Source organism: Carcharhinus amblyrhynchos, chromosome 7 (assembly GCF_965287045.1).
Source record: "Carcharhinus amblyrhynchos chromosome 7, sCarAmb.v2.hapA, whole genome shotgun sequence".
Lineage (NCBI taxonomy): Eukaryota > Metazoa > Chordata > Chondrichthyes > Carcharhiniformes > Carcharhinidae > Carcharhinus > Carcharhinus amblyrhynchos.
Genome location: NC_137330.1, coordinates 9,768,820 through 9,794,768, shown reverse-complemented (window position 1 = coordinate 9,794,768; position 25,949 = coordinate 9,768,820). Strand labels below are relative to the sequence as shown.

The 25,949-nt window shown below is 42.8% G+C and overlaps 1 protein-coding gene across 4 annotated transcripts in view; it reads right to left on the bottom strand.

Annotated features, from left to right (window-relative positions):
• Positions 1-25,928, bottom strand: part of shprh (SNF2 histone linker PHD RING helicase) — a 75,294-nt gene extending 49,366 nt beyond the window's left edge. For 2 of the 4 annotated variants that reach the window (XM_080191935.1, XM_080191938.1), the window contains exons 1-9: positions 25,846-25,928; positions 23,241-23,439; positions 20,683-21,317; positions 20,015-20,144; positions 17,541-17,756; positions 14,233-14,311; positions 11,479-11,629; positions 8,657-8,762; positions 1,600-1,856 (exon numbers count right to left, since the gene is read on the bottom strand). In XM_080191935.1, the coding sequence (XP_080048061.1) occupies positions 1,600-1,856; positions 8,657-8,762; positions 11,479-11,629; positions 14,233-14,311; positions 17,541-17,756; positions 20,015-20,144; positions 20,683-21,288 (1,545 nt within the window). In that variant the 5' untranslated portion in view covers positions 21,289-21,317; positions 23,241-23,439; positions 25,846-25,928. Of the gene's footprint in view, positions 1-1,599; positions 1,857-8,656; positions 8,763-11,478; positions 11,630-14,232; positions 14,312-17,540; positions 17,757-20,014; positions 20,145-20,682; positions 21,318-23,240; positions 23,440-25,579; positions 25,665-25,686; positions 25,728-25,845 lie in introns of those variants that run through there. The other 2 variants (XM_080191937.1, XM_080191936.1) reach the window with 2 other exon arrangements.
• Between the last annotated feature and the right edge of the window lie 21 nt (positions 25,929-25,949).

Here is a 25,949-nt window from a genome sequence, read left to right as displayed (position 1 = left end):
GTTTCCATATTCTTTCAACTCCTTTTCCTTCATCCACTCAGCAGATTTAACTTAACATTGGCATAGTTTCTGTCTCAACCACTAACTCTGATTGTGAATTCCACAGCTTCTCAACTCAGAGACATTTCCCTAGCCCTCAGTTCCAAACCTCTTACATTACGGACCTTCATTCCAGATTCCTCGAACAATCTGCTTCTATCCACCCTGTCAACACTTTCATAATTTTAAACACTCTTATTTTCCCAAATTTGAATTGTTCCAATGAAAAAAGACCAGGTTTTCAAGCCTTTCTTCATAGTAGGAGTTTTTCAGACCTGGCAGCATGTTGGTGAACCCAAATTATACTCTTAAGATCCAAATATCCTCTCCAGAGTATGGAGCCCAATACTGTATTCTAATTGAACATAGAACACTCCAGCACAAACAGGCCTTTCGGCCCTCAAGTTGCGCCGATCATATCCCTACCTACCAGGCCTATCTATAACCCTCAATCCCATTAAATTGAGGTCTTAGAAGTTTTATAAAGGCCCATATTGGGTGCATGGGGATAAACGAGCTGTGGAGGTAGCTTAAAGGGATTATGAGGAAGAACATTTGATCTTGGCTTTCAAGATTCCCAAATCCAAACTCTGGTTCACGATTCATCTGATGCACCGTGAGCCACAGGTCATAAAGAAGCTGCGCGACTCCATGAAAATCAAGCAGCTGTGAGATTTCTGCTCTGCAATAGTGCTGACCAGGTTGGGAGTGCATGGTGTGGGCTCGCTACCCTTTAACACTATCCTACACTGGTGAAAATTACCGGTACCTGGAATGCAAGGGTGAATCCCAGAATTGGGCATTTACAAATCTGAAAATCCAGCCCCTGGACTCCACAGGCTAATTTAACTGAATAAGGTACTCAAAATAAGGTAATATTTAATGGAATTTAATAGGGCAACACAGTGGCTAGCACTGCTGCCTCACTGCGCCAGAGACCTGGGTTCAATTCCGGCTTCATGTCACTGTCTATGTGGAGATTGCACATTCTCCCCATGTCTGTGTGGGTGTGCTCCGGGTGCTCTGGTTTCCTCCCACACTCTAAAGGTGTGTGGGTTCGGTGAATTGGCCATGCTAAATTGACCCCAGCGTCAGGAGGATCAGCAGAGTAAACATGACGGGTTACAGGAATATGTCCTGAGTGGGATTGTGGTCGGTGCAGACTCGATGGGCTGAATGGTCTCCTTCTGCATTGTAGGGATTCTATGTAACAAAAAAGTGGCAGAATCCTGAAACAATTTTCTGGAAACAGTAAGTGATACAACTTTAATTTTAAACGGAGATTGATTGATAAAAGTTTGTTAACCAATAAGGGACATGCGGTAAAGGCAGATATGTAGGGTGTGATTTTCTGGCTGTGCTCATCCCAATAAAATCACACCCGAGGTCAAAGGACCTTCGCGTGGTCCTGTCCCGCCTGCTACGATTCCCTTGGTGGGTGAAATGGGAAAATTCTGCCTGTAGAGTAAGATCAGGGATCAACTTGAGGAGTTAAATGGCCTTGTCTCCTGTTCCTATGTTTAAAAGTCGAAACACTCTGTGAATTAAAATAGACCATACCTGCTTTTCCGATCCATTTCTTTTCACTTGTTCCTTGTAGTTCTTTCCCATCCTGAAGGACCCAGCTAATCCATGACCTTTGACCTGTTCAATCACTTGTTCTGCAAGAAGTTTGGCCAAGGTTTTCCTGATTAGATTGCGATTCCGCTGAATGTCATACTTGTAGGTAGCAGTGATGTATTTATACATTGCACTGACAGAAGTTGCCTTCTTCATCTTCATTTCCTTTATAGCGGCGATTAGCATTACTCGTAGGCCTGTGCATAAATTGAAGGCATTATCAGCAATCAGCAGTATAAAGCAAACCATTAATTTGTGACAATCTTTGGTTCGTTCCTCATCAACCACGCTTTGAATTTAATTTTCTCATCCTGTTTTTTTTTTAATTCCACTTTGGCCTTCCCCTTTCCTATCTATGTAATCTCCGCCAGTCAGACTGCTGTCAGAGATCTTCAAGTTCCTCCAATTCTGGCCTCTTCAGCGTTCCTGATTTTAATTGCTCCACCACTGGCAGCCACGCTTTCAGCCATTAAACTTGTTTGCCTCTTCACGCCTCTCTCTTCCTTTAAGCTGTTCCATAAAACCTACCACTTTGTGTAAGTTATTTGTCAACTGTTTGTCATCCGTGGTGCAGCACAGTGACACAGTGGTTGGCACTGCTGCCTCACAGCATCACCGACCTGGGTTCGATTCCTGGCTTGGGTCAGTCTGTGTGTAGTCTGCAGGTTCTCCTCACGTCTGCATGGGTTTCCTCCAGGTGCTCCAGTTTCCTCCCATAGTCTAAAAGACATGCTCGTTAGATGCCAGAGTGTGGCAACTAGGGGATTTTCACAGTAATTTCATTGCAATATTAATATAAGCCTACTCATGACTAATAAATTAACTTTAAAGTTAATAACTCCTTATGAGGTTCGGTGTTAATTATAACCTGATAATGCTCCTTTAAGCTAATTAGTATGTTTTACTACATTAAAGGTGCTAGATAAATAAAGGTTCTTTGCGCCCATGGAGCGCGATTTGAAGTTTTGGAGCCAGATTTTCATGAGGTTGGGCAATCGCTAGGAATGATGGGCAAGGCTGGATTCCACATTTCCAGTCTCATTCCTGGTGCCAGCAACTCACACCTAAAATTCCCGACCAATTCAGTCCCATTTTGGGGTTAGGTATTTTACATCCCCGTACCACTTTACCACAACCCTGCACAATCTTCATGGGGTCAAGCCTGCTTCTCGAAGACCTATGATTCATTGTCTCTCAAAGGAGTTCTTGGCCAAATTATGACTACAGAATCTTTTGAATGGCATTTCTAAAAGATGTTACCCGTGCCCCTTCCAAGCCCTCTTTCCATCCTCCGTGCCCACTTACCAAGTATGCACAGTAGAAACAACAAGCCATATAACAATAATGGCAAATTAGAAATGGACTTTAAAAAAAATCCATTCAAAAATCTTCTTTGGAAAAAACTATTGATTTTACAATCTTATAAAAGTGTTAATTGGACAGAGCCATTCATAGTTTAAATAACAGAAGGTTTATCTCACTTCACCTCTTATTCTTGTCCACATAATCATAGAATCCCTACAATGCAGAATAGGCCATTCAGCCCATAATGTCTACATTGACTTTCTGTTGGTGTATCTTACTCAGGCTCTCCCCCCTGCCCTTTCTGAGTAACCCCACACTTTTACCATCCATCTAACCTACACATCTGTGACACTAAGGGGCAATTTAGCATGGCCAATCCATCTAACCAGCACATTTGTGGAGTGTGGGTGGAAACCGACACAGACTCGGGGCAAGTGTGCAAACTCCACACAGTCACCCAAGGCCAGAATTGAACTCGGGTCCCTGGAGCTATGGAGCAGTGCTGATCATTATGCCATTGTACAAACATAGAGACATTTAAAAAAAAATTAAAGTATAACTTATAACCTCATAATAATGTCAAATCAATTTAAGCAAATACTCCAATTCAGTCTTTGTAAACAAATCCTTTGTTGAACTAATCCATTAGTGAGCCCTGCAGTGCAACAAACATTCATGATGAGGCCATCTGGAAACTGCATCAACAGAAATAGATTGCCAGACATTGCATGCCTTTGTGGCTGCACTCAAACTGCTTCTGAGGTCAGCAGGCCTGACCTAATCCATTCCCATCTCTACTGAATGAAAATGGCAACGGCCATTTATATAAGGACACATCTGCCAAGTTGGGATATTTCCCATCTCAAGCTTCCCACCTTGAGATTCATTTCCAAATGAAAACTGGAGATTTTCACCAATGGCAAAAATCTGGCCTGCAGTCTCCTTACTTAAGGAAGTATATATTTGCAGGCAAGTTTCACTAGGCTGATTCCTGGGATGAAAGAGTTGTCTTATGATGAAAGGTTGAGCAGGTTGGGCCTATACACATTGTCATTTAGAAGAATGAGAGGCAAACTTATTGAAACATAGAAGCTTCTGAGGCGGCTTGACAGGGTAGATGCTGAAAGGATGATTCCTCTCATTGAGGAATCTAGAATAGAATGTAAGAACATAATAGGGAGCACTATTTCAGAATAGGGATCTCCCATTTAAGATGGAGATGAGGGGTAATTTCTTCTCTCTTCGGAATTCTCTTAGAATCATAGAATCCCTACAGTACAGAAAGTGGCCATTCAGCCCATCGAGCCTGTACCAACACAATCCCACCTAGGCCCTATTCCTGTAGCCCCACACATTTACCCTGCTAATCCCCCTGACACCAGGTTCAATTTTAGCATGGCCAATCAACCTAACTCACATATCAGGGGAAACCCACCCAGACATGAGAAGGATGTGCAAACTCCACACATATAGTGATCTGAGGCCAGAATTGAACCTGGGTCCCTGGCATTGTGAAGCAGCAGTGCTAACCACTGTGCTACCATTTCTTCTCCAGACTATTCTGGAAACTGGGTCATTGAATATATTCAAGGCTGAGTTATACAAATTTTTGATCTACACGGGAGTTCATGTTCAGGGGGCAGGCAGAAAATTGGAGTTAAGGCCATAATCAGGTCAGCCACAATCTTAATGAATGGTGGAGCATAGTTTATAGACCAGAAGTCCTGCTCTTATTTCCTGTGACCTTATTATGGTGAATGAAACTGGGAATAAGTTTGATCATTTCAGAAAAGCTGAATGACCAGTAAAGCTCCACAGTGTAGGGACCATTGGGTTGGAAACAGTTAAAACAAAAACAATGGACATCAAGAAATAGTAATGCTAAACCTGGGTTGAATATGCATGTAAAGGGAAGACTATAGGAACAAGGCATTGCACTGTTTTGAGTCCTGCAAAAGAATGAGACAGAGTAGGACATAGTGTGATAAATTTGATTTCAACATATTAATTACGTAGAACAATCTTTTATGTCAGCAGTATTAACCATGCATTATAACATAAAGGTGATCTCCCAGACTCTATGGTTAGGTCACACTTCAATTGATGTTGTACCGCTCTCCCCAATTGTTTCTCTTCCTTCTCTCACATTCACAGAATCTCTCCTCCCTTCTATCCCTTTTCCTCAACATTTGGGAGTCTCCTGCATGTGTTCTTTTACAGATGTGCACAATAGCATTACTTAGGCAGAAACATGAAAGACAACAGCAATGAGAGGGCAATAAGAAAGTCTGTCAGAAAGATGCTGTAATCGAGAAAGGTGGGCTGAAGAATGACTGGTGGGGTACGTATGCGAGAAGCAAAGAGTGGGGATCACAGTGTGTGAGGGAGCCTGAAAAGAACTGAGGGAGTGCTGAATCTAACAGTAATGACTTGAGCTTGAGGCTCAATCTGAAATTGTGTCTGGGATAAGTTTCAGTTGGTTAGCCTTGGAAACAATCCTGGGAGAATTTGCAGAAAGACACAGCGATTTGAAAGATTATGCCAGCTCTTTTTGTGGAAAGAATAGGGATGCTCAAAGTCAAGTTGAAAGGTTCAGGGAGGTTGCAGGTCTGAGAGAACTAGAGATCAGAGGGGAGTAAAAGAAAGCATTGGCAAGGGCTGAGATATGGGGCAGTGGGAGAAAGGAGATTATGGAAAGAATGGCAGTTATAAAAGAGGAATAAATGTCAGTTAAGCCTACTAAGGTACGAATCTTAAGTTTCCACCTCTTCCTTTGCTTCAGACTGACGTTCTCTCTCTCTTACACACTCCTCTTGGTTTACCTTTTCTCCCAACCTCCCCTTTCACTTCTTGCTTTCATTCTCCTCCCTCACTTCTCACGCTTACTTTAACACGCTTGCTTCACTCTTCGCCATTTCTCACTTTTTCATCTTCCTCCTTCACATCTTGATCCTTCTGTTCAATTCTCAAGTTTCTTCACGGAACATAAAAAATAGATTTTTAAGAAAAATCACAGCACTGTAAGAGGCCATTCAGCCTGGTGTCGCTGGCCTGGTTCTTTGAAAGAGCAGTCACGATTAGTCCGCAGCCCTATCTTTTGGATGTAACCCTGTAAAAGTTAATTGTGCTCAAGTTCCTGTTCAAATGATTTACTGTATCAGCTCCCACCACCTTTTCAGGCACAGCATTCCAGATCACAACAACACTGAGGGGAAAAAAATCTAATTTCCCCTCTGTGGGCCTTTTGCCAATGATTCAGAATCTATGACCTCTAGTTATTGACTCTGACAGTGGAGCGAATGGTATATCAAGCAGTAAGTTGCCAGGACAGTGTCAAAACAGATAAGTAAATCTTCTAAAAACACACAAACTTTGAAAAGATTTATCCCTCAATTGACATCACCAGAGCAGATTATTGGACTATTGTTATTCTGGCTTGGCAGGAGTTTGCTGTGCATAATTCGGCTGTGTATTTCCTACATTATAACAGGATGGCACTTCAAAAATAGCTGCAAAGAGTTGGTTCAATTTGATTTGATTTATCGTCAGATAATGCATACGGTTTTAGTTTAGGCAGACATCATGATCGGCGCAGGCTTGGGGGCCGAAGGGCCTGTTCCTGTGCTATACTGTTCTTTGTTTTTTGTACTGGGATACAGTGTGCGCTATACAGGCAAAACATGCCATTAATGAAGTACAAAGGGAAAAAGGTGCAGGATGTAGTCTTGCACTTACAGGTAGGGTGAAGAGAAAGATCAGCTTGATATATGATAGGACTATTCAAAAGTCTGATGGTTGCAGGGAAGAAGCTGTTCTCGAGTCTGTTGTTTTCAGAGCTAGGGGATATCCTATGGCTGTGAAGGATATCACTGAAATGTAAGACTTTCATGTTGTCTCATTAATCTTTCTTGCTGATGTAGTGCAACATGAGGTGGCTGAATCAAAGTTGTGCAGCTAATCACTGAACTCTGGAACAGTCGGCTATCCATTTACAGCAAAGAGCTCACAGAATGTACAGTCTCCAGCACTGGAAGGTTTGGTTATTTCAGAGAGAATCATAGAATTTCATAGAAACCCTACAGTGCAGATGAAGGCCACTCAGCCCATCGAGTCTGCATGACAACAATCCCACCTAGGCCCTATCGCCATAAGCCCACATATTCATCCCGCTAATTCCTCTAAGTTATACATCCCAGGACAGTAAGGGGCAATTTAGTGTAGCCAATGCATCTTAGGACTGTGGGAGGAAACCGGAGAACACGGAGGAAACCCACGCAGATACGGGAAGAACGTGCAGACTCCACACAGACAGTGACCCAAGTCGGGAACTGAACCCGGGTCCCTGGAACTGTGAGGCAGCAGTGCTAACTACTGTGACGCCCTGGATGCTGGAAATTGGGGTAGTTCTCGAATGGTAAAGCACTCACACTTATCTATTTACCGCTTAAATCAGATAGATTGGGCATGTAATGTGTGCGCCTCACAGCTGAGCTGTTGAGTAACAGTTCTATCTTGTTGTCTGTGTCTGGGAATCACACTTTGGGTTCACAGAAATGTTTGGTTTTGAGTAGCCCTTCACTTTTCCCTACTACAAATAAAGATAGCTACTGTACGTAGGTTACATAGAATAGTTACAGCACGCGTGGCCATTTGCCATGGTTGTGCCGGCCTCTAAAGGAGCAATTCACCTTGCTCTCTACCTTTTCCCTTTTTTTTTTCAGGTGATGATCCAATTGTCTTCTGAAAGCTTTAATTGACCCTGCATCCACCACATTCTCAGGCAGTGAGTTCTGGACCTGAACTTGCTGCAGGAAAAAGCTTTTCCTCATTCTGCCATTGCACTGTTTGCAAATTATCCTTCGTCTATGCCTCTAGTTCACGATCCTTCCACCAATGGGAGCAGTTTCTCCTGTCTACTCTGTCCTGACACCTCACGATTTTGAGCACTTCAATCAAATCTCTTCTCAGCCTTCTCTTCATGCATTTTCAATCTTCAATAACCAATAATGGCCAAGCCTCTTCTCCGCAAATTTCTTTACCCATTGTGCTGAGCTGTCCTTGAGGACCATGACTTGGTTCACCCGATGTGGGTGAACCGTTTAATCTCTCCTCATACGTCAACCCTTTCATCCCCAGAATCAATCTGGTGAACCTTCTCTAAACTGCCTCCAATACCACCATATCCTTCCTCAAAGGAGGAGACCAAAACTGGACACAACACTCCTGATGTGGTCTCACCAACACCCTACATGCAACAACACTTCTCGGCTTGTATACTCCAGGCCTTTTGCAGTAAACGCCAACATTCCATTTGTCTTTTTCATTACATGCTGTAATATATTGGCTTCACTGGGAGTTATGATCACATAGCTGTTTGTGGGATCTTGCTGTGCTCAAATTGGCTGTCACAGTTCCTAAATTACAACAATGAGCACAATTCAAAAGTACTTCATCGGCTGTAAAGCATTTTGGAACATCTGGAGAATGGTTGTATAAAAGCAAGTCTTATTTTTGTACAATAAATTCTACCAATTTGGCTTCCAACTTTATGTTCATTAAAAAGAACTGGCAGCAGCAGTGGAGAGCTTTTCTGATTTGTGTTCCCAGCAGATGGGGTTCGCTCCGGAGTGCAAATGTTGTTTCTTTAGTCGCCAATTCAGTCCTGCGCTATAATAATAAAGGAAGTACTTACTAGGATAGTTCATCTTTTCCTTTGGTTTGACTTCAGTTTTCTTCTTTTTTGTTTTACAAGAGGCTGCGGGTGGTGAAGGTGGTATGTAATAATTTACAGATTTCCCCTAGTAAGAGAAGCACAATATCAGTGAAGATTTGATCATAATTTCTTTCTCATTTTAACTATGTTTCCTGCAATCTTTTATAAACAAAATAAGGTTTGTTCACCAAACCTCTCCCTGTAAAAATGACGGGCAGATATAATACAGTAAAGATCACACTAAAAGCCACCTTGAAATTTTGCAATACTAATGCCAGCACCAAGGAAGACGCAGACACCAACAATCTACAATGGCAACCTGATTGTTGCATGAATGTAAATGAATTTGACAGTGCCAAGCATCCAGTATCAGGCAAGTCACCTAATTGTTTCGTTTGGCTTTCAATGCCATAGGGAGAACTGTATTAGTGCATCAGGGATCGAGTTCTTCACCCATCAACATTTCCATAACTGACGAGCTGTTATTGACAAAGGGTCATCCAGAGACTAGTACATAAGTAACTGCAGGAGCATTCGTATCTACATACGAATGTACAACTTAGGGGCATGATTAGGCCATTCAGCCCTACAAGTTTGCTTCACCATTCAATAAGTTTAGGGCTGGTTAAGTTGACGTTCCTATCTACCCCGATAATCTTTCATAAGACCATAGCAGATAGAAGCAGAATTAGGTCACTTGGCCCATTGACTCTGCTCTGTCATTCAATCATGGCTGATAAGTTTCTCAACCCCATTCTCCCCACCTTTTCCCCATAACCTTCGATCCCCTTACCAATCAAGAACCTATCTCTGTCTTAAATACATTCAATGACCCAACCTGCACAGAAGGCTGTGGCAATGAATTTCATAGATTCACCATCCTCTTGCCGAAGAAATTTCTCCTCATCTTGGTTCTAAAGGGTCATCCTTTATTCTGAGGATCCTCGTCTCTCCTACTAATGGTAACTTTTACCTCCCTGCTTATCAAGAATCTATCGACCTTAAAATATTCAAAGACACTTTCCACTGTCTATTGAGTTCCAAAGGTTCACAACCCTCAGAAAAAGAACTGTCCTCGTTTCTGTATTAAAACAGGTGACCCCTTATTTTAAAACATTAGCCCCTGACACTAGATTCTCCAACAAGAGGGAACATCATCTCCACATCCACCCTGTCAAAACCACTCAGGATCTTATATATGTTTAATCAAGTTGCCAGCTGGTTGGACACATATCTGGAAGCTTTGTGGATGATATCCCACCTCCAAATATTCCTAAACTCCAGCAGATATAAATCTAGCCTGTCCATCCTTTCCTCATAAGACAACCCATTTAATCCAGGTATTAGTCTAGTAAACCTCCTCTGAACTATTTCCAATACATTTCCATCCTTCTTTACTGTACATAGTATTCCAGATGTAGTCTCACCAATGCCCTGTACAACTGAAGTATATCTCCCTACTATTGTAATCAATTCCCCTCGCAATAAATGATATTTTATTAGCTTTCCTAATTACTTGCTGTACCTGCTTATTAGCCTTTCGTGATTCAATTACTAGGACCCCTAGGTCACTCTGCAATCTCTCATCATTTAGATAAGGGATGGCACGGTGGTTAACGTTGCTGTCTCACAGCACCAGGGACCCGGGTTCGATTTCCAGCTTGGGTCACTATCTGTGTGGAGTTTGCATGTTTTCCTTGTGTCTGCATGGGTTTCAACCGGGTGCACCTAACCAGCACATCTTTCAGACTGTGGGTTCCTCCCATAGTCGGAAAGACATGCTGGTTAGGTGCATCGGCGATGCCAAATTCTTCCTCAGTATACCTGAACAGGCACCGGAATGTGGCGACTTTCACAATAACTTCACTGCAGTGTCAATGTAAGTCTACTTGTGACACTAATAAATGAACTTAAACCTTAACACGCTTTTTAAAAATTTTTTCCTGCCAAAGTGGGCAATTTCATACTTGCCCACAATTATACTCCATTTGCCAGGTCTTTGACCATTTCCTGAACCTACCTATATGGTTTTGTGGCCTCCTTGTGTCTTCACATCTTACTGGCCTTCATATCTTTGTGTCACCTCTACAGCATTGGATAATGCAGGTCTCACCCATCACAGGTTGAAACAGGGAAATAGGCAGGAAAATACATGACACAACTTGAATCGCGAGTTTGCGACCTGGTATCATTCTAGTCAATCTTTGCTTTCCTCTTTCGATGGTTCTTCTATCCTCCATTAATGGGGTGCCAGAACTACATGTAGTACAGTGACTGACCAAATCAATGTTTTTCACAAATTCAACATTACTTCCCCGTGTTATATCAATTTCCTGGATGTATAAAATCTGGAAACTCATCTGTCTTGGTCTGTTCTATCCACAGATCTTGTTTAAGATCTCTATATCTGTTCCACCACCCTGCTAAGAGTCTTACTCTCCACAGTAAAGTTCTTTTTAGGTTATTCCTAGTATGCTATTTTCTCTGATACCTCAGTTTCCACAGAATTTGCCTTTTAAGCATAACCAGTATGGTAGCCAATCAGATATATCCCATCTCCAAATATTCCACCCAGACAAAAGTCATCCTCTGACCCTAATGTAAGTACTTTCATAACTAATTATCAAAAAGCATCCAACAAAATTGTTTAAAAAATACAATTGTTTTTAATGGCCTCTATGATCATTCTCCTGTGTTTGTCCAGAAGATTAATCTTTAATTTTTGAAGACTCCTGGGTATTCCTAGAGAGTTGGCAATCCTAGCATCCAGATAAACAATACACTCGAATAGTGGGCTGTACCTCCGGGAGCGACAGAGCATCTTGCTTCATTTCTTGGCGTGTGTGGGTCAGAATGAGTGCCAGCATTTCCACAGTTTTCCCCAAACCCATCTCATCCGCAAGGATTCCCCCGGGCCAATCAGCACTTTGTAGAGGGCGCTCACGGATTATGCTAAAAACAGATTGAGAGCAGAGAGCTAACGGGTCAAGCAACACAGAAATTCCACATTCATACAGAAATCAAAGGATCTATCTCAGACATCATTGCTCATGGTTAATCAGATAATTGCTTGGCTGTTGATTCAACAGACCATGTTCTGGTCCCTTCACACCGATATTATTGTTAAGAAAGCCCACCAAAGCCTCCTGAGAAAGTAGAGGCGAAGGAAATGCATCCATTCTGGATGTATCATAGCTTGGAATGGCTCTTGCTCTGTTCAAGACTGCAATAAACAACAAAGGGTCATGAACAAAGCCCAGTCCATCAAGCAAACCATCCATTGACTCCGTCTACACTTCCTGCTGGCTCCAAAAAGCAGCCAATATAATCAAGGACCCCAAGCACCCTGGACATACTCTCTTCCACCTTCTTCTATCAGAAAAAAGGTACAAAAATCTGAGATCATGCATCAACTGACTCAAAAACAACTTCTTCTCTGCTGCCATTATATTTTTGAATGGACCTACCTTATATTAAGTTGATCTTTCTCTACACCCTACACACTACATTCTGCACCCTCTCTATTCCCTTTCCCCTACATACCCTATAAACGGTCTGTACAGTGCACAAGAAACAATATTTACAATATTTTTCAATGTATCCCAGTATATGTGACAATAATAAATCAAATCAAGAAATGCACAACAGATTATTCAATTACTATGGGGCGGGGGGCAGCTCAATTTAACTGAAGGTTGCTCCTTTAAAACACTACTGGAGATAACTTGGAATGAATGTCATTTGGTCTGGAAACACTCAGGAGTTTGGATAATGATCGTCAATTTCAGGCTGCATTTTAGGAGCAACAAGCAGTCTAGGATTATTTTGCCAGGCACTGCAGATGCAACAAGAGGCTCATTCACATTGTTTAGCGTGAGCAGAGATTCCTGTCTTGCGTACCACTTTGTAGTCAGTTCTTACCCAATTATTCCAAAGACACAAAATAAAAAGACATGAAATAAGGAGAAAAAGGGCATTAGCAGCGGTTAAGCGAAGTCAGCAGGGAGGGGAGAGTGCACTGGAAGCAGCTCATGAGTGTAAGAGAGGGAAAAATAGAAAGATTAAAGATAGTGACACATTAAGAGAGAGAAGAAAAAAGACAAAAAAAAGGAGAAAGAAAATTAAGTGTAAAAGAGACCTTGCTGGATTGATCTTTTTTCTTTACATGATCTATCATTGCCCACTTTTGCTTGCATTATCATCCATTCGTTATTTAATCTTTCCTGCCATCCACCCTATCACAGTCCTTCACTTTCCCTACCTATCATAGCTCTATTTTGTTCCAGTTCTGATGGAAGATCACCAATTTGAAACATTAACTGCGTCAATCCCTACAAATGCATTGCCCAGCAGCAATTGTTTTTACTGCATTTCCATACCTTCTTTCATGCCCCTCCAGATATCCAAACTGAAGTACTTTTTTTTTTAGTAAGTTTATCTATTAGCATCACAACTAGGCTTATATTAACACTGCAACGCAGTTACTGTGAAAATCCCCTAGTCGCCACACTCCAGCACCTGTTCAGGTACAGAGGAAGAATTTAGCATGGCCAAAGCACATAACCAGCACGTCTTTCAGACTATGGGAGGAAACCTAAAGGAAACCCATGCAGACACAGCGGAAAACATGCGGACTCCACACAGACAGCAACCCAAGCCGGGAATTGAATTCAGATCCCTAGAGCTGTGAGGCAGCAGTGCTAACCATTGTGCCACCCTTTTATAGTCACTGCTGCAAGGTAGGAAATACAACAGCTGTTTTGCACACAGCCAGATCCTACAAACAGCCATGAGGCAATAAAGTAGATAATCTGGATAAAAGCAAATTGCTGTGGATGCTGGAATCTGAAACCAAAAGAGAAAATGCTGTAAAATCTCAGCAGGTCTGGCAGCGTCTGTGAGGAGAGAAAAGAGCTGACGTTTTGAGTCCAGGTGACCCTTTAAACGGTATGTTTTGAGTCAAAACATCAGCTTTTTTCTCTTCTTACAGATGCTGCGAGACCTGCTGAGATTTTCCAGCATTTCCTCTTTTGGAAGTAGATAATCTGTTCTGGTGATGGCAGCTGAGGGAAAAATACTGACCGGGACAACGAGTAGAACTCTATGTTTACCTCCAAATTAATGTCACGCAAAATTTTGCACACGCTGTAGGGGAGAGTTGAAGTTTAGGATTAACATCTCGTCTGAAAGACAGCAGCTCTGACAGTGCAACATCCCCTCAGTGCTGCAGTGGGGGGACGGTCGGCCTAGATAAAGCACTCAAGTCTCTGGATAGGGGCAATAAATGAGACATGGGCAGAAAGCAAGAAGCAGCAAAGCTATTATCAGTAGCGTAAAGAACCAAGATATGGTAGAGTCCAATTTAAAGTCTACAGTCAGTGAACAAGGTGATTGGACCTTAGATGTGGACGGATTGTTAACCCTAATCTCTTTGTTACAGTAATAAAACCCATCACAAAAGAGCTCTGAATACTGACCCCAAAGGCCACCATGCTTAGGCTGACAAATCTGGTTTCAGCACCAAAATAATGCTCCAGAGATTAACATATACTCACCAGCCAGTGTAGAGGTTGTAATATAATTTCTTCTCATCTTTCGTGATGATTTCTTTCCACAATAAGTGGAGGGCATTTTCTACAAGGAAACAATTGTAATTTTTCAAACTGCTTCGTTACATTGAACATTATGATGGAGTTGAATGGCAAAGAATGAGGATGAAGAAAGACAAAGAATCGATTAAATGTTCTGCAGCTGCATCTTGTGTGGACAGCAAGTGTAAATGATACTCATGCTTTTATTCTTTCAACTAAAAATTCACACTTTTGACCGTCCTACTATAGTGCCTGGGTCGATGCATAACTTTCCTTCATCTAACCCTATTAGCATAATTTTCTATTTTCTCTTGTAAGCTTATCGAGCTTCCCCTTAAATGCTATTGGCTTACACTTATGGATTTTGAGGAGTTTGATTTGGAATGCAAAGGTGTGTTTTAAATTTAAGTTTGTTTATTTATTAGTTTCACAAATAGTTTTACATGAACACTGCAATGAAGTTACTGTGAAAATCTCCTATTCGCCACACTCTGGCACTTGTTTGGGTACACTGAGGAAGAATTTAATATGGCCAATGCAGCTAACCAGCACATCTTTCAGATTGTGGGAGGAAACCCACGCAGACATGGGGAGAACATGCAGACTCCACAGAGAGTGACCCAAGCCGGGAATCGAACTTGGATCCCTGGCACCACGAGGCAGTAGTGCTAACCACTGTGCCACCCCTTGCAGGATGTGAATCGCTTGTTTGCGCACTTGCTGGTTCCAGTCACACTTTGAATGCAGTGCAGAAAAAGACGGCAATAAATGCAGTCAACAGAAGCTGACCAGGTTTTTGGCAGCCTGATTCCTTATAGTGTAAGGGGCATTGAAGATTTAAGGTTTGGGCTGGATTGGATTCCCAGGCACATCCACGCAGATTCACAATCAGACCACCAAAGCTGTCAATACCTGCATGGTTCTGATAATGGTGCCAACATAGATAGGCTCTAAGGCACCAATGGTGGTGACATAATAGCACTAAGACACCGCTCAGCATTATTACTCTTTAATTAATGTCTTAAATCTAAGACTGAAGTGAGAATTGTGTCATGGAATGAACCGTCTCCCACCTCTCTTGAAGGAACTCATCAAGTAAGCCGCAATGTGATTGGATCAAATAAATAAAATCTGAAATGGGTGACCAAGAGAGGGGGGACATCGAGTGGGTCTGCACTGCCAGCAAAGAGGGAGTGGGCCCCGGGTGCTCAGATCCTGGAAGACTGAAGGTGCAGTCTCTTTCATCACTGGGCGCATGGGAAGTAAGAGGTCTCATAACACCAGGTTAAAGTCCAACAGGTTTATTTCGTAGCAAAAGCCACAAGCTTTCAGAGCGCTCGCTACCACTTCAGGTGAGTGGCAGCAAGCGCTCCGAAAGCTGGTGACTTTTGCTACTAAATAAACCTGTTGGACTTTAACCTAGTGCTGAGAGATTTCTTACTGTGTTTATCCCAGTCCAACGTCAGCATGTCCACATCACCACTGCATGGATAGTGCCAGAGTCCCAAATAGGCCAAGCTAGTGCTGAGTCACTCTGACATGGGAGTAGATATGGAGCAGAGCTGGGAACAAACATTTCCTGTTCTGGCTTTGTTATTGGTGGACGCTCCCTCTCTTTTTTTTTGGATTATTCTCCTCAGCCTCCCAGAAAATGTTGAATAGTAGATGACAATGCTGCCAAAAATCTACTGCATAGTGGTGGGACTGGCCAGAGTAACTGCTCCTGCCGCTCCATTCTTGGGATCCCCCTCCTGTTCTGCTGATCGTGGATTCTGCCTTTGCGGGAGCTGCAAGGGTGGGAAGGAGGAAACCTGCAACTGGAGGAGCCCGAGTGGGAGAGATGGAATCTGTGACTGCACTCCATCTGTTCCTTGCTGGCTGCTCCTCCAATCACAGCTCGGCAGTCAGTTCCCACTCTCATAGAAACATAAAAGATAGGAGCAGAAGGAGGCCATTTGGCCCTTCAAGCCCGATCCACCATTCATCATGATCCTGGCTGATCATCCAATTCAATAGCCTAGTCCTGCTTTCTCCTCATAACCATGGGCTGCCAGCAGAGTTGAATTTTGTTTTAAGGCCATACCAGTCCTGAAGGTTGGAATATATATTTTAAATGGCAGATTGCACATGCGTCAATTCAGAAATCTGCAAAATTTCAGAAACTTCTCATCCTTGTTTTATTCATAAAAACTGGGGCGTTGGGGAAGAGGGAACTAGAAAGCCATTAAATGAGAAGGAGCAGCAAAAACAAAAAGAAACACACAGAATTCTGGTTAAAAACCATATCCCTCAGTAAGAGCTGCCAATCACCCTCACTCCATGTGAATGAGCTAATCCACTTTCTCCACTTTAACAATAGTTAGCAGTCCTGCTATCAGGAAAGACAAAACAAGCTGGTTTCCTTTCTATAGGAAAGGAAAAGTTGCAAAGTGACATGACTGAGGTCCTTAAAATTTTCAACGGGTGTGGTATGGTAGACACAAATGTTGTTTCCACTTGGGAAATGAGTCCAGAACTATGGTCCATGAATGTAAGACAATCCAACAAGGAATTCAGGAGAAACTTCTCCACTCAGAGTGGAACTTGCTATCTGATGGAGTAGTTGAGATGAATTGCATTTAAGGGAAAGCTAGATAAGCACACAAGAGAAAATAGAACATTATGTTACTAGAATCGGGGCATCACAGTGGCACAATGGTTAGCACTGCTGCCTCACAGCGCCAGGGACCGAGGTTCAATTCCTGCCTCGGGACACTGTCAATGTAGAATTTGCGTATTCTCCTCGTGTCTGCGTGAGTTTCCTCCGGGTGCACTGGTTTCCTTCCACAGTCCAAAGATGTGCTGGTTAGGTGGATTGGCCATGCTAAATTGATCCTAGTGCCAGGGGGATTAGCAGGGTAAATATATGGGAATAGGACCTGGGTGGGATTGTGGTCTGTGGGCTTGATGGGCCTCCTTCTGCACGATAGGAATCAGATGAAGGAAAGGGACCCTAAACGGTACTGAGGGAAAACAGGTTTAGAAAAATCATACCGCTTACTAGTACAAAACAATGCTTGACTACTCAGTAAGGCTTAATCTGTTATGACATTGGGTTGCAAGGTTATCTATAACTAAGTAGGAAGCACCTCAATCTCCTAAAAAGATACTCTATACTCTAACTTTAAAATAAAAAATTGAAACCATCAAGTTTGGAAAACAATGAAAATTACCATAGAAATGCTAAATAATGTTCACTCTCTGAAGGAAATTTGTCTTTAGTCCAAACTTACTGCTTGTTGAAGGGCCAGCACGATACTCCTCTCTCTGAAGCATCCAGCTGACAGCCTGGCACTGATACGGTCTGAGAGTTGGGACAAGCAGAGGGTGCTGAACCTTCTCAATGCACAGGACTTCCTGCTGATGTGCGTGCCGGACAAAGTCATAAAGTTCTTCCACATTCTCCCTTTCCCGCTCTTTATCAGCTTCTTCTGTGACATTTGAGACTTCTGAATAAAATTTACAGAAAATATTCACGTTGTGAGAATTACCAGCTGAGAATGCCAAGAGAGAAAGCAGCACACAAACATACCAATTAGATCCTATGTTGTAAAACCCTTTAGTGAACTCCAGATAGTATTCAACATTTCAAGGAATAACAGTTCATACTGTTTCTTAAATTTGGATTATTCACGGCTTCGCAGATTCATTCATGTTTTATAGAGTGACACATAATTTGATTGGACATGGAGGGAGAAAACAGGTTCTTCCCCTGAAGATCTGCAGACTGCAGAGACAAAGGCCTCAGCAAGCTTCCAGCCAATACCACAAAATCCATTGGATTTGGGTTCCTGAATTGCCTTGTTACAAAAAGGAAAAACAAGACTGTGAACTTTCCCCTCTGCCTCACCCCACCTTTTTTTCATTTCCTTTGGCTTGCCCAACATAACCCCACCCCTCGCCCACACAACAATCTAACTCTCGTTGTTTAGCTTTAGAATCACAGAATCCCTACAGTGCAGGAGATGACATATTCACCCTGACATAAGGGTCAATTTAACACAGCCAATCAACCTAACCAGCCCATCTTTGGACTGTGGGAGGAAACCAGAGCACCGGGAGGAAACCCACACAGACACAGGAGAATGTGAACATTCCACACAGACAGTGACCTGGAGCCAGAATTGAACCTGAGTCCCTGGTGCTGTGCGGCAATGCTAACCACTGTGCTGCCTTTGCCCCCACTGAGCACTGAATGTTGTTCCCTGTGAACACATTCCGCTTCTTACCTTTATGCCACTATTAGCAGTTCAGTCCTTAATGGCATCATTAACAGCCCCTCTGTCTTACGTCCATGACATACTTGTCAATCTCTCTTTAGCTCTATCCTATCCTGACCTTCCATTCTGACTATGTAATGCTTTCTTCATTCCTCTTCAGCTCTACAGAACAGCCACATGGACTCAAAATATTAACTTTGTTTCTCTCTGCAGAACTGCTGCTAGACCTGCTGAGTTTATGCAGCATTTGCCGTTTGTATCGCAATAATCATGGGTGACTTCAACCTTCATTTATATTGGGACAGTCGGATTGGCAAAGGTGGAAAATCAGTTCATGGAGTGTATTTGGCACAAATTCTTAGAGTAGTACTTTCTACGGCCAACCAGGGAGCAGACTATTCTTGACCTGGTAATGAGTGGTTGGACAGAATTACACGGGCAGCACGGTGACACAGCGGTTAGCACTGCTGCCTCACAGTGCCAGACACCCAGGTTCAATTCCGGCCTTGGGTAACTGTCTGTGCGGAGTTTGCATGTTCTCCCCATGTCTGCGTGGGTTTCCTCCAGGTGCTCCAGTTTCCTCCCACAGTCCAAAAATGTGCAGGTTAGGTTGATTGGCCAAGCTAAATTGCCCCTTAGTGTCAGGGGGATTAGCAGGGTAAATACTGGGGTTACGGGTTAGTGCCCATTTCGGGATAGGGCTAAATAGCCTCTTTTTGCACTGTAGGTGTTCTGTGATTCTATGAAGATAACTTCATGACAAAGGAACCTCGTGGAGACAGCAATAAAATTACAGAATTTCATACTCAGTTTGAAGGTCAAAGATTCATGCTTCAAACCTAAAATGGAGGTAATTATAAGGATATGATGTTATAATTGACTAAAGTGGAACGGGAAAAACAGATTAAAAGATTTAAAGTTTATTTATTAGTGTCACAAGTAGGCTTACATTAACACTGTAATGAAGTTACTGTGAAAATCCCCCAGTCGCCACACTCTGGTGCCTGTTTGGGTACACTGACAGGGGGGATTTAGCATGGCCAATCGCATCTTTCAGACTGTGGGAGAAAACCAGAGCATCTGTAGGAAACACACGCAGATATGGGGAGAACACGCAGACTCCACACAGACAGTGACCCAAGGCAGGAATCAAACCTGGGTCCCTGGTGCTGTGAGGCAGTGTGCCACAGGTACGGCAGTAGCAGACTGTTAAGTAAATTCAAAAGGATTTCATTGAATGTGAGGTATTTTTTGATTTCCAGAGGTCACAAGAAGTTGCTAGAGCAATGCAGGTTCTTCCTTTCTGATGCACATCAGCTCTAGGAACATCAAGGGCAGCATTATTGACACCAGAATGAAGCAAGCTGAAAAAAAAATGCAGCAGCCAGTGGTGTTGCAAGGGAGAAAATATGGAAATGATCTATAAAATGAGCTGATTGCAACAGGTCTTGCACCAGCCTGATTCTGATTTACTCTGAAAATTATACCTGGAACTGCTAAGTCATAAACGTATTCCATGAGTTTCTGCATCAACGCATTTGCCTTTCTGATCCTGCAGCTTCCTTCACTCAGGAATTCTGGTTTACTCAAACCAGACTCAAGAAGGTATATCCCAATCTACAGAGCAAAACAAAAAGGTCTGTAAGTCACAACTAAAATAAACAAGGTGTTCTCAATACAATATAAATTTCAGTGAAGGAGGGCAATCAGGGCCCCACTGGGGTCAGGCAGCAGGGTATGGTTCCTCCCCCCCCTCTGGGTCATGGGCATCCTGGCAGTGCCAGCAATCGAGCTGCCCAGCAAGCTGCAGTCTGATAAGCTTGGGGGCAGTGCCCCAAACTGTAGTGATATTCCGAATTGTGACCTCTGCATTGCACAAGAGTGTGGGAGATTCGAGTCTGAACTCCCACTGAGAGAACAATCATGAATAACACCATTTTTCTCGCCAATTCAGCACTAAGAATTTTTTGGGGGAGAATCAGGCCCAAGATTTCTTTCCCACCACTTTGTGAGCTTCCTGCCTCAGCCTTTACTGATAATTGGTGAGTAGCAAAACTAGAGTATCACCAATAGGAAAGGCAAAAAAAACACACACACTCACCCAATCAGGAAGACTCAACAGTCAAGACAACATTTTATTAGAACAGCTAAATACCTTCAGCGTTTGAGCGTCTTCGATGTCCTTTTGGAACAAACCAAGTACGTTCTTCTTCTGAAGCCACGTTATGTCCTCCAGCATCTTATAACTGAGTGACGTTCTCACAGAGCTCACAAATTCTTCCTGGGCATCACTCTCAACATCATCATATTTCCTCCTGACTGAAACTTGTAGTTGATCATCAGCATCAGTCTTCATTAAGCATATACTAAGAGAGCACAGTTTCTCTGGAAATATTTGCCCTGATGGAAGCTCAAGGGTGAATTCGTCCAGCAGTGCTCGCCACTCTTCACTCGAGCAGCCTGGGGAGACAGCAAGACAGAGCTGAGTGATGGTACTTGACAGAAGAGAACTTTCCCCATCCTCAACTTCAGTTACAGCAGACACATTCAGCGGCTCGGCCAGTTTCAGACCGCTGTCCAGCAGTGGGTCTGCCTGTCCGTGCCCTGGGAAACTCACGCCCACAGCTGAGAGATTACTGCTGCCATCCAGTGCATCAGTTGGATGTGGCTCCTTCAAGTCGTCACCCATGTTCCAGCTCAGCTTCTTCTTTGTTTCCTCGTCTACCCGCACTGGGGCTGATCGCTTCCTTCTGTTGCTCATTGTACCGTGGACTTTGTGCAAGTTCACAGCTGCAACAAAAAAAAATTAGAACATGAACAGTGCTCCCAACAAAAATATGAAGCATTTGTATGGCTCTGAACCTTTAATTAGGAATATAGAGCAGGAAAAGGTCATTCAGCCCCTCAAGACTGTCAAGCTATTCAAAGAGGCCAATATTGATCTGTATCTCAATTCTATTTTCCTGCCTTGCCCAGTGGCTTTCAACACCCCGATCTAACAAAAAAGTATCAATCTCAGTTCTGAAATTTTCAATTGACTTCAAGCTTCAACTGGGGGTCAGATGTGGGGGGGGGGGGGGGGAGGAGAGGAAGAGAGGTGATGGGGAGAGGTTTCCACTATTCTTTGTGGGGGGCCTCTTGATGCAGTTTTCATAGAGTCATACAATGCAGAAAAGGCCCTTCGGCCTAGCGACTCTGCACCAGCCATAACTACATTACAGATGCACTAATCCCATTTTTCTGCACTTGTCCCATATCATTGAATGTTATGATATTTCAAGCGCTCATCAGTACTACCCCTACTGCTGGACCAGAAGCCCCAGGTTCAAGTCCAACACCAGGACTTGTTGGCCATGGAAGGAGCATTCAACACAATTCACCAGTCTGCATGTTCAGAAACACTGAAGGAGAATTCAGCATGGCCAATCCACCTAACCAGCTCGTCTTTCGGACTGTGGGAGGAAAGCGGGACACCCAGAGGAAACCCATGCAGGCACAGGGAGAAGGTGTAGATTCCGCAGAGACAGTGATCCAAGCCAGGAAACAAACCCAGGACCCTGGCTGTGCGAGGCAGCAATGTTTACTACGGTTGCATCGTGCAGTCCGTGGCACTGAATCTACATTGCACTCTTTCCAAGGTCTTCCAAGAGTTCAGTGTCCAGAAACATAAATAATACTCCCGGTGTGGTCCAACATGGGTTTGTAAAAATGTTGGAAACGTTTCCTCATTCTCGTCCTTTGGTTGCCTTTTGACTAATTTTTTGTACCTGACTATATTTTAGTGTCCTATATACACAGACCCTAAATCACTTAGGAACTCTATTGTTTCTATTGTCACGTTATCCAATCAATTGAACAGAGCAACATACATAAGTTAGTGCTCAAAAGAAGAAAATTTGCATCAAAAACGGTTTAACCCTGGGTATTCTTATAGATTAAACAATTATGACCACGTTTGGAGTATTGTGAGCAATTCTGTGCCCCGTATCAATGGGTGTGTTGGCCCTGGAGAGGATCCAGAGGAGGTTCATGAGAATGATCCCAGGAATGAAAAGCTTGATGTATGAGGACCGTTTGAGGACTCTGGGTCTGTACTCGATGGAGTTTAGAAGGATGAGGGGGAAACTTTTGAACACTGAAACTCATAGAATACTGAAAGGCCTGGTTACAGTGGGCATGGTGAAGATATTTCCATTAGGAGGAGAGACTCGGATCCGAAGGCACAGCCTCAGAGTAAAGGCACGATCTTTTAGAACCGAGATGAGGAGGAATTTCTTCAGCCAAAGGGTGGTAAATCTGTGAAATTCATTGCCGCAGAAGGCTGTGGAGGGCATGTCATTGATATTTAATGATGTGGGTATGCCGGCGTTGGACTGGCGTAAACACAGTAAAAAGTCTGACAACACCAGGTTTTAGTGTGAGAATATTATCAAATAAATAGGTTGGACTAAAACCTGGTGTTGTCAGACTTTTTACTATTGATATTTAAGACAGAGATAGACTCCTGATTGGTAAGGGGATCAAAGATTACGGGGATAGGATGGGAGAATGGGTTGAAAAACTTATCAGCCATGATTCAATAGTGGAGCAGACTCAGTGGGCTGAATTGCCTAATTCTGCTCTTATATCTTCTGGCCTTACGAGTTTCATCATTATCTCTCTCCCTCTCATTATGTTAAGTCACTAATTACAGCTTCAATAGCTTAAACGTACTTAAACTGAAATGGAATTGCTCTCCAGCTTATTGGAAATCAGTTGGAAAAACAAAGAAACTCAGGAATCCTGTTACATGGTGGGGATAGATGCAGCCTCCCAACTGCAGAGAGAAAATCCTATTGATGCAGACTGGAAACCGATGGTCATGAAACGCACTCAGACAGCATCATCACCTTGCAGCTATTCAGAGTGAAAACTGTAAGGGAAAAAAAATCATGTTAAATTCAGGAACAGGTTTTGCTGAAATTATTTCTTATAACTTTAGATGAGAAACCTTATCTTAAAGAATACCTTATCTTAATAGAATAGGCAGGAATGAGGGTACAAATGAAGACAATTTGCTATGCAGTTACAGTAACTTATGGGCTGGTTTGCTTCCATTACCTCTTTTCTAAGGAATTTCCATATAGTTAAATTTCAATTTGTAAATTTAAATAGCAGGTAACATAAGTACACAGAACGAATCAAGTAGAGGAGTAAATGAATTGAACTGGAATTGTATATCAACTGTAAAATAAATTGATCAATTAAATTTGAATTAATATTTGAATTAAATAAATTAACTTGTGCTAAATTGTGATTAAAACAAATGGACCAAAAATTTGCAGATGTGTAATCATTATTTCCCAAATTCCTTTAGATTAAAAATCTTTTGATTGGATTTATTATTGTCACATGTATTAGTGTACAGTGAAAACTATTGTTTCTTGCACACTATACAGACAAAGCATACTGTTCATAGAGTACATAGGGGAAAGGAAAGGGAAAGGTGCAGAATGTAGTGTGACAGTCATAACTAGGTGTGGAGAAAAATCAACTGAGTATAAAGGTTACTTTATTCAAAAGTCTGATGGCAGCAGGAAAGAAACTGTTCTAGAGTCATATTGTGTCATTGGATTGATTACTGATTTATTAGAAGAAACCTGGAAACCACACATCTGTCAACTTAACATCAGGAATGGGGAATTTCCTAGCAATTATAGTCAGATTAACATTACCATTGCATAGCAACTTTCACTTTCTTGTTACCGAGCACGTTACAAGCCGCATAAATACTTCTGAAGTGTAATCACTTGTGCTTTGAAAGTAAGCCGATCAGCCAATCTGCATACAGCGAGATCCCAAACAGCAGGAGAATTGAATAATCCAAGGTCCATTAGCAAATGACATAGCTGGAAAAGCAATGATGCCCAAGCTGTAGAAACAGCCAGAATATAGACTAACCTATACGTTAATGGGAACAGCGATTCCAAATGAAGTGGAATGCACATCACAATCCTTGTTCTGCCAAGAGCTCTTTCCTTGCATTCTAAGAACAGTTTAGAAAACCACAGAATAAATGAATAATGAATTCCAGAGGCTCACTACTCTTTGAGTGGAATTCATTACCACAGGAAGGAGTTGATGCCAAAACGTTGAACGTAGGCAAGAGGTGGCTAGATTTAGCACTTGAGGCCAATAGGATCAAAGGTTATGAGAAGAGAGCAGGATTAGGTTATTGAGTTGGACATTCAGCCACAGTCATAACAAATGGTGGAGCAGGCTCGAAGGGCCGAATGCCCTCCTCGTGCATCCAATCTATCACGCAAACCAGCCTTCAATCCATTGACTCTGTCTATACTTCCCACTGCCTTGGCAAAGCAGCCAGCATAATTAAGGACCCCCCGCAACCCAGGCATTCTCTCTTCCACTTTCTTTCATCGGGAAAAAAATACAAGAGTTTGAGGTTCAACCGACCAACTCACGAACAGCTTCTTCCGTGCTGCTGTCAGACTTTTGAATGCAGTAAGAAGTCTTACAACAACAGGTTAAAGTCCAACAGGGCCCTGTTGTGACAAGAACTCCCACTCACCTGACGAAGGAACAGCGTGCCGAAAGCTAGTGGCGTTTGCTACCAAATAAACCTGTTGGACTTTAACCTGGTGTTGTGAGACTTCTTACTGTGTTTACCCCAGTCCAGTGCCGGCATCCCCACATCCAGACTTTGGAACGGTAACACCTTGCATTAAGTTGATATTTCTCTACACCCTAGCTATAACTGTAACGCTACATTCTGCGCACTTTCCTTTCTTTCTCTATAAATGGCATGCTTTGTCTGTATAGCACGCAAGAAACAATACTTTACACTGTCAGTTAATACGTCTCACAATAATAAATCAAATCAAATACTTCTATGTAAACCCAGACAAATAAAATTCTTGGTGTTTGAATGCAGTGTCATGTTCCAACTCAACATTAAAACATGAGCACAGTCTATACTTTATTTTTAAAAGTCTATTGTTATTGGTGTTGGTTGAGAGATAGATTTGGCCTGGACAATGAACAAACTCCCTTACTCCTAATTGAATAATGCCGCACGATGCCTGCGTACAGATGCATTTTCCCAGCGATGGAGAACTCCCTGCTCTTCATCAGTAATGCAGGGACATCCTCTGATGCCCACCTGAGAGGGCAGCCGGTGGACATCTGATTAGAAGGAGGGCACGCAGCCGGCGGCAGTGCTGCACTCCCTCAGCCCGGGATTACTGCGCTCCGGAGCGGCTCTTACGTGACTCAGACACCCGGTGGCTCCGCTCTAACGCTGTGGAGCGACATTACTTACCGCTCAGGCTGAGGCTTTAAATTCAACAACAACAACAAGAAGAAGTGGGCTGGAGCCAGCCCCTGAGCCCCGGAAGCACTCTCTCTTCGCCCGGAAGCTGCCTC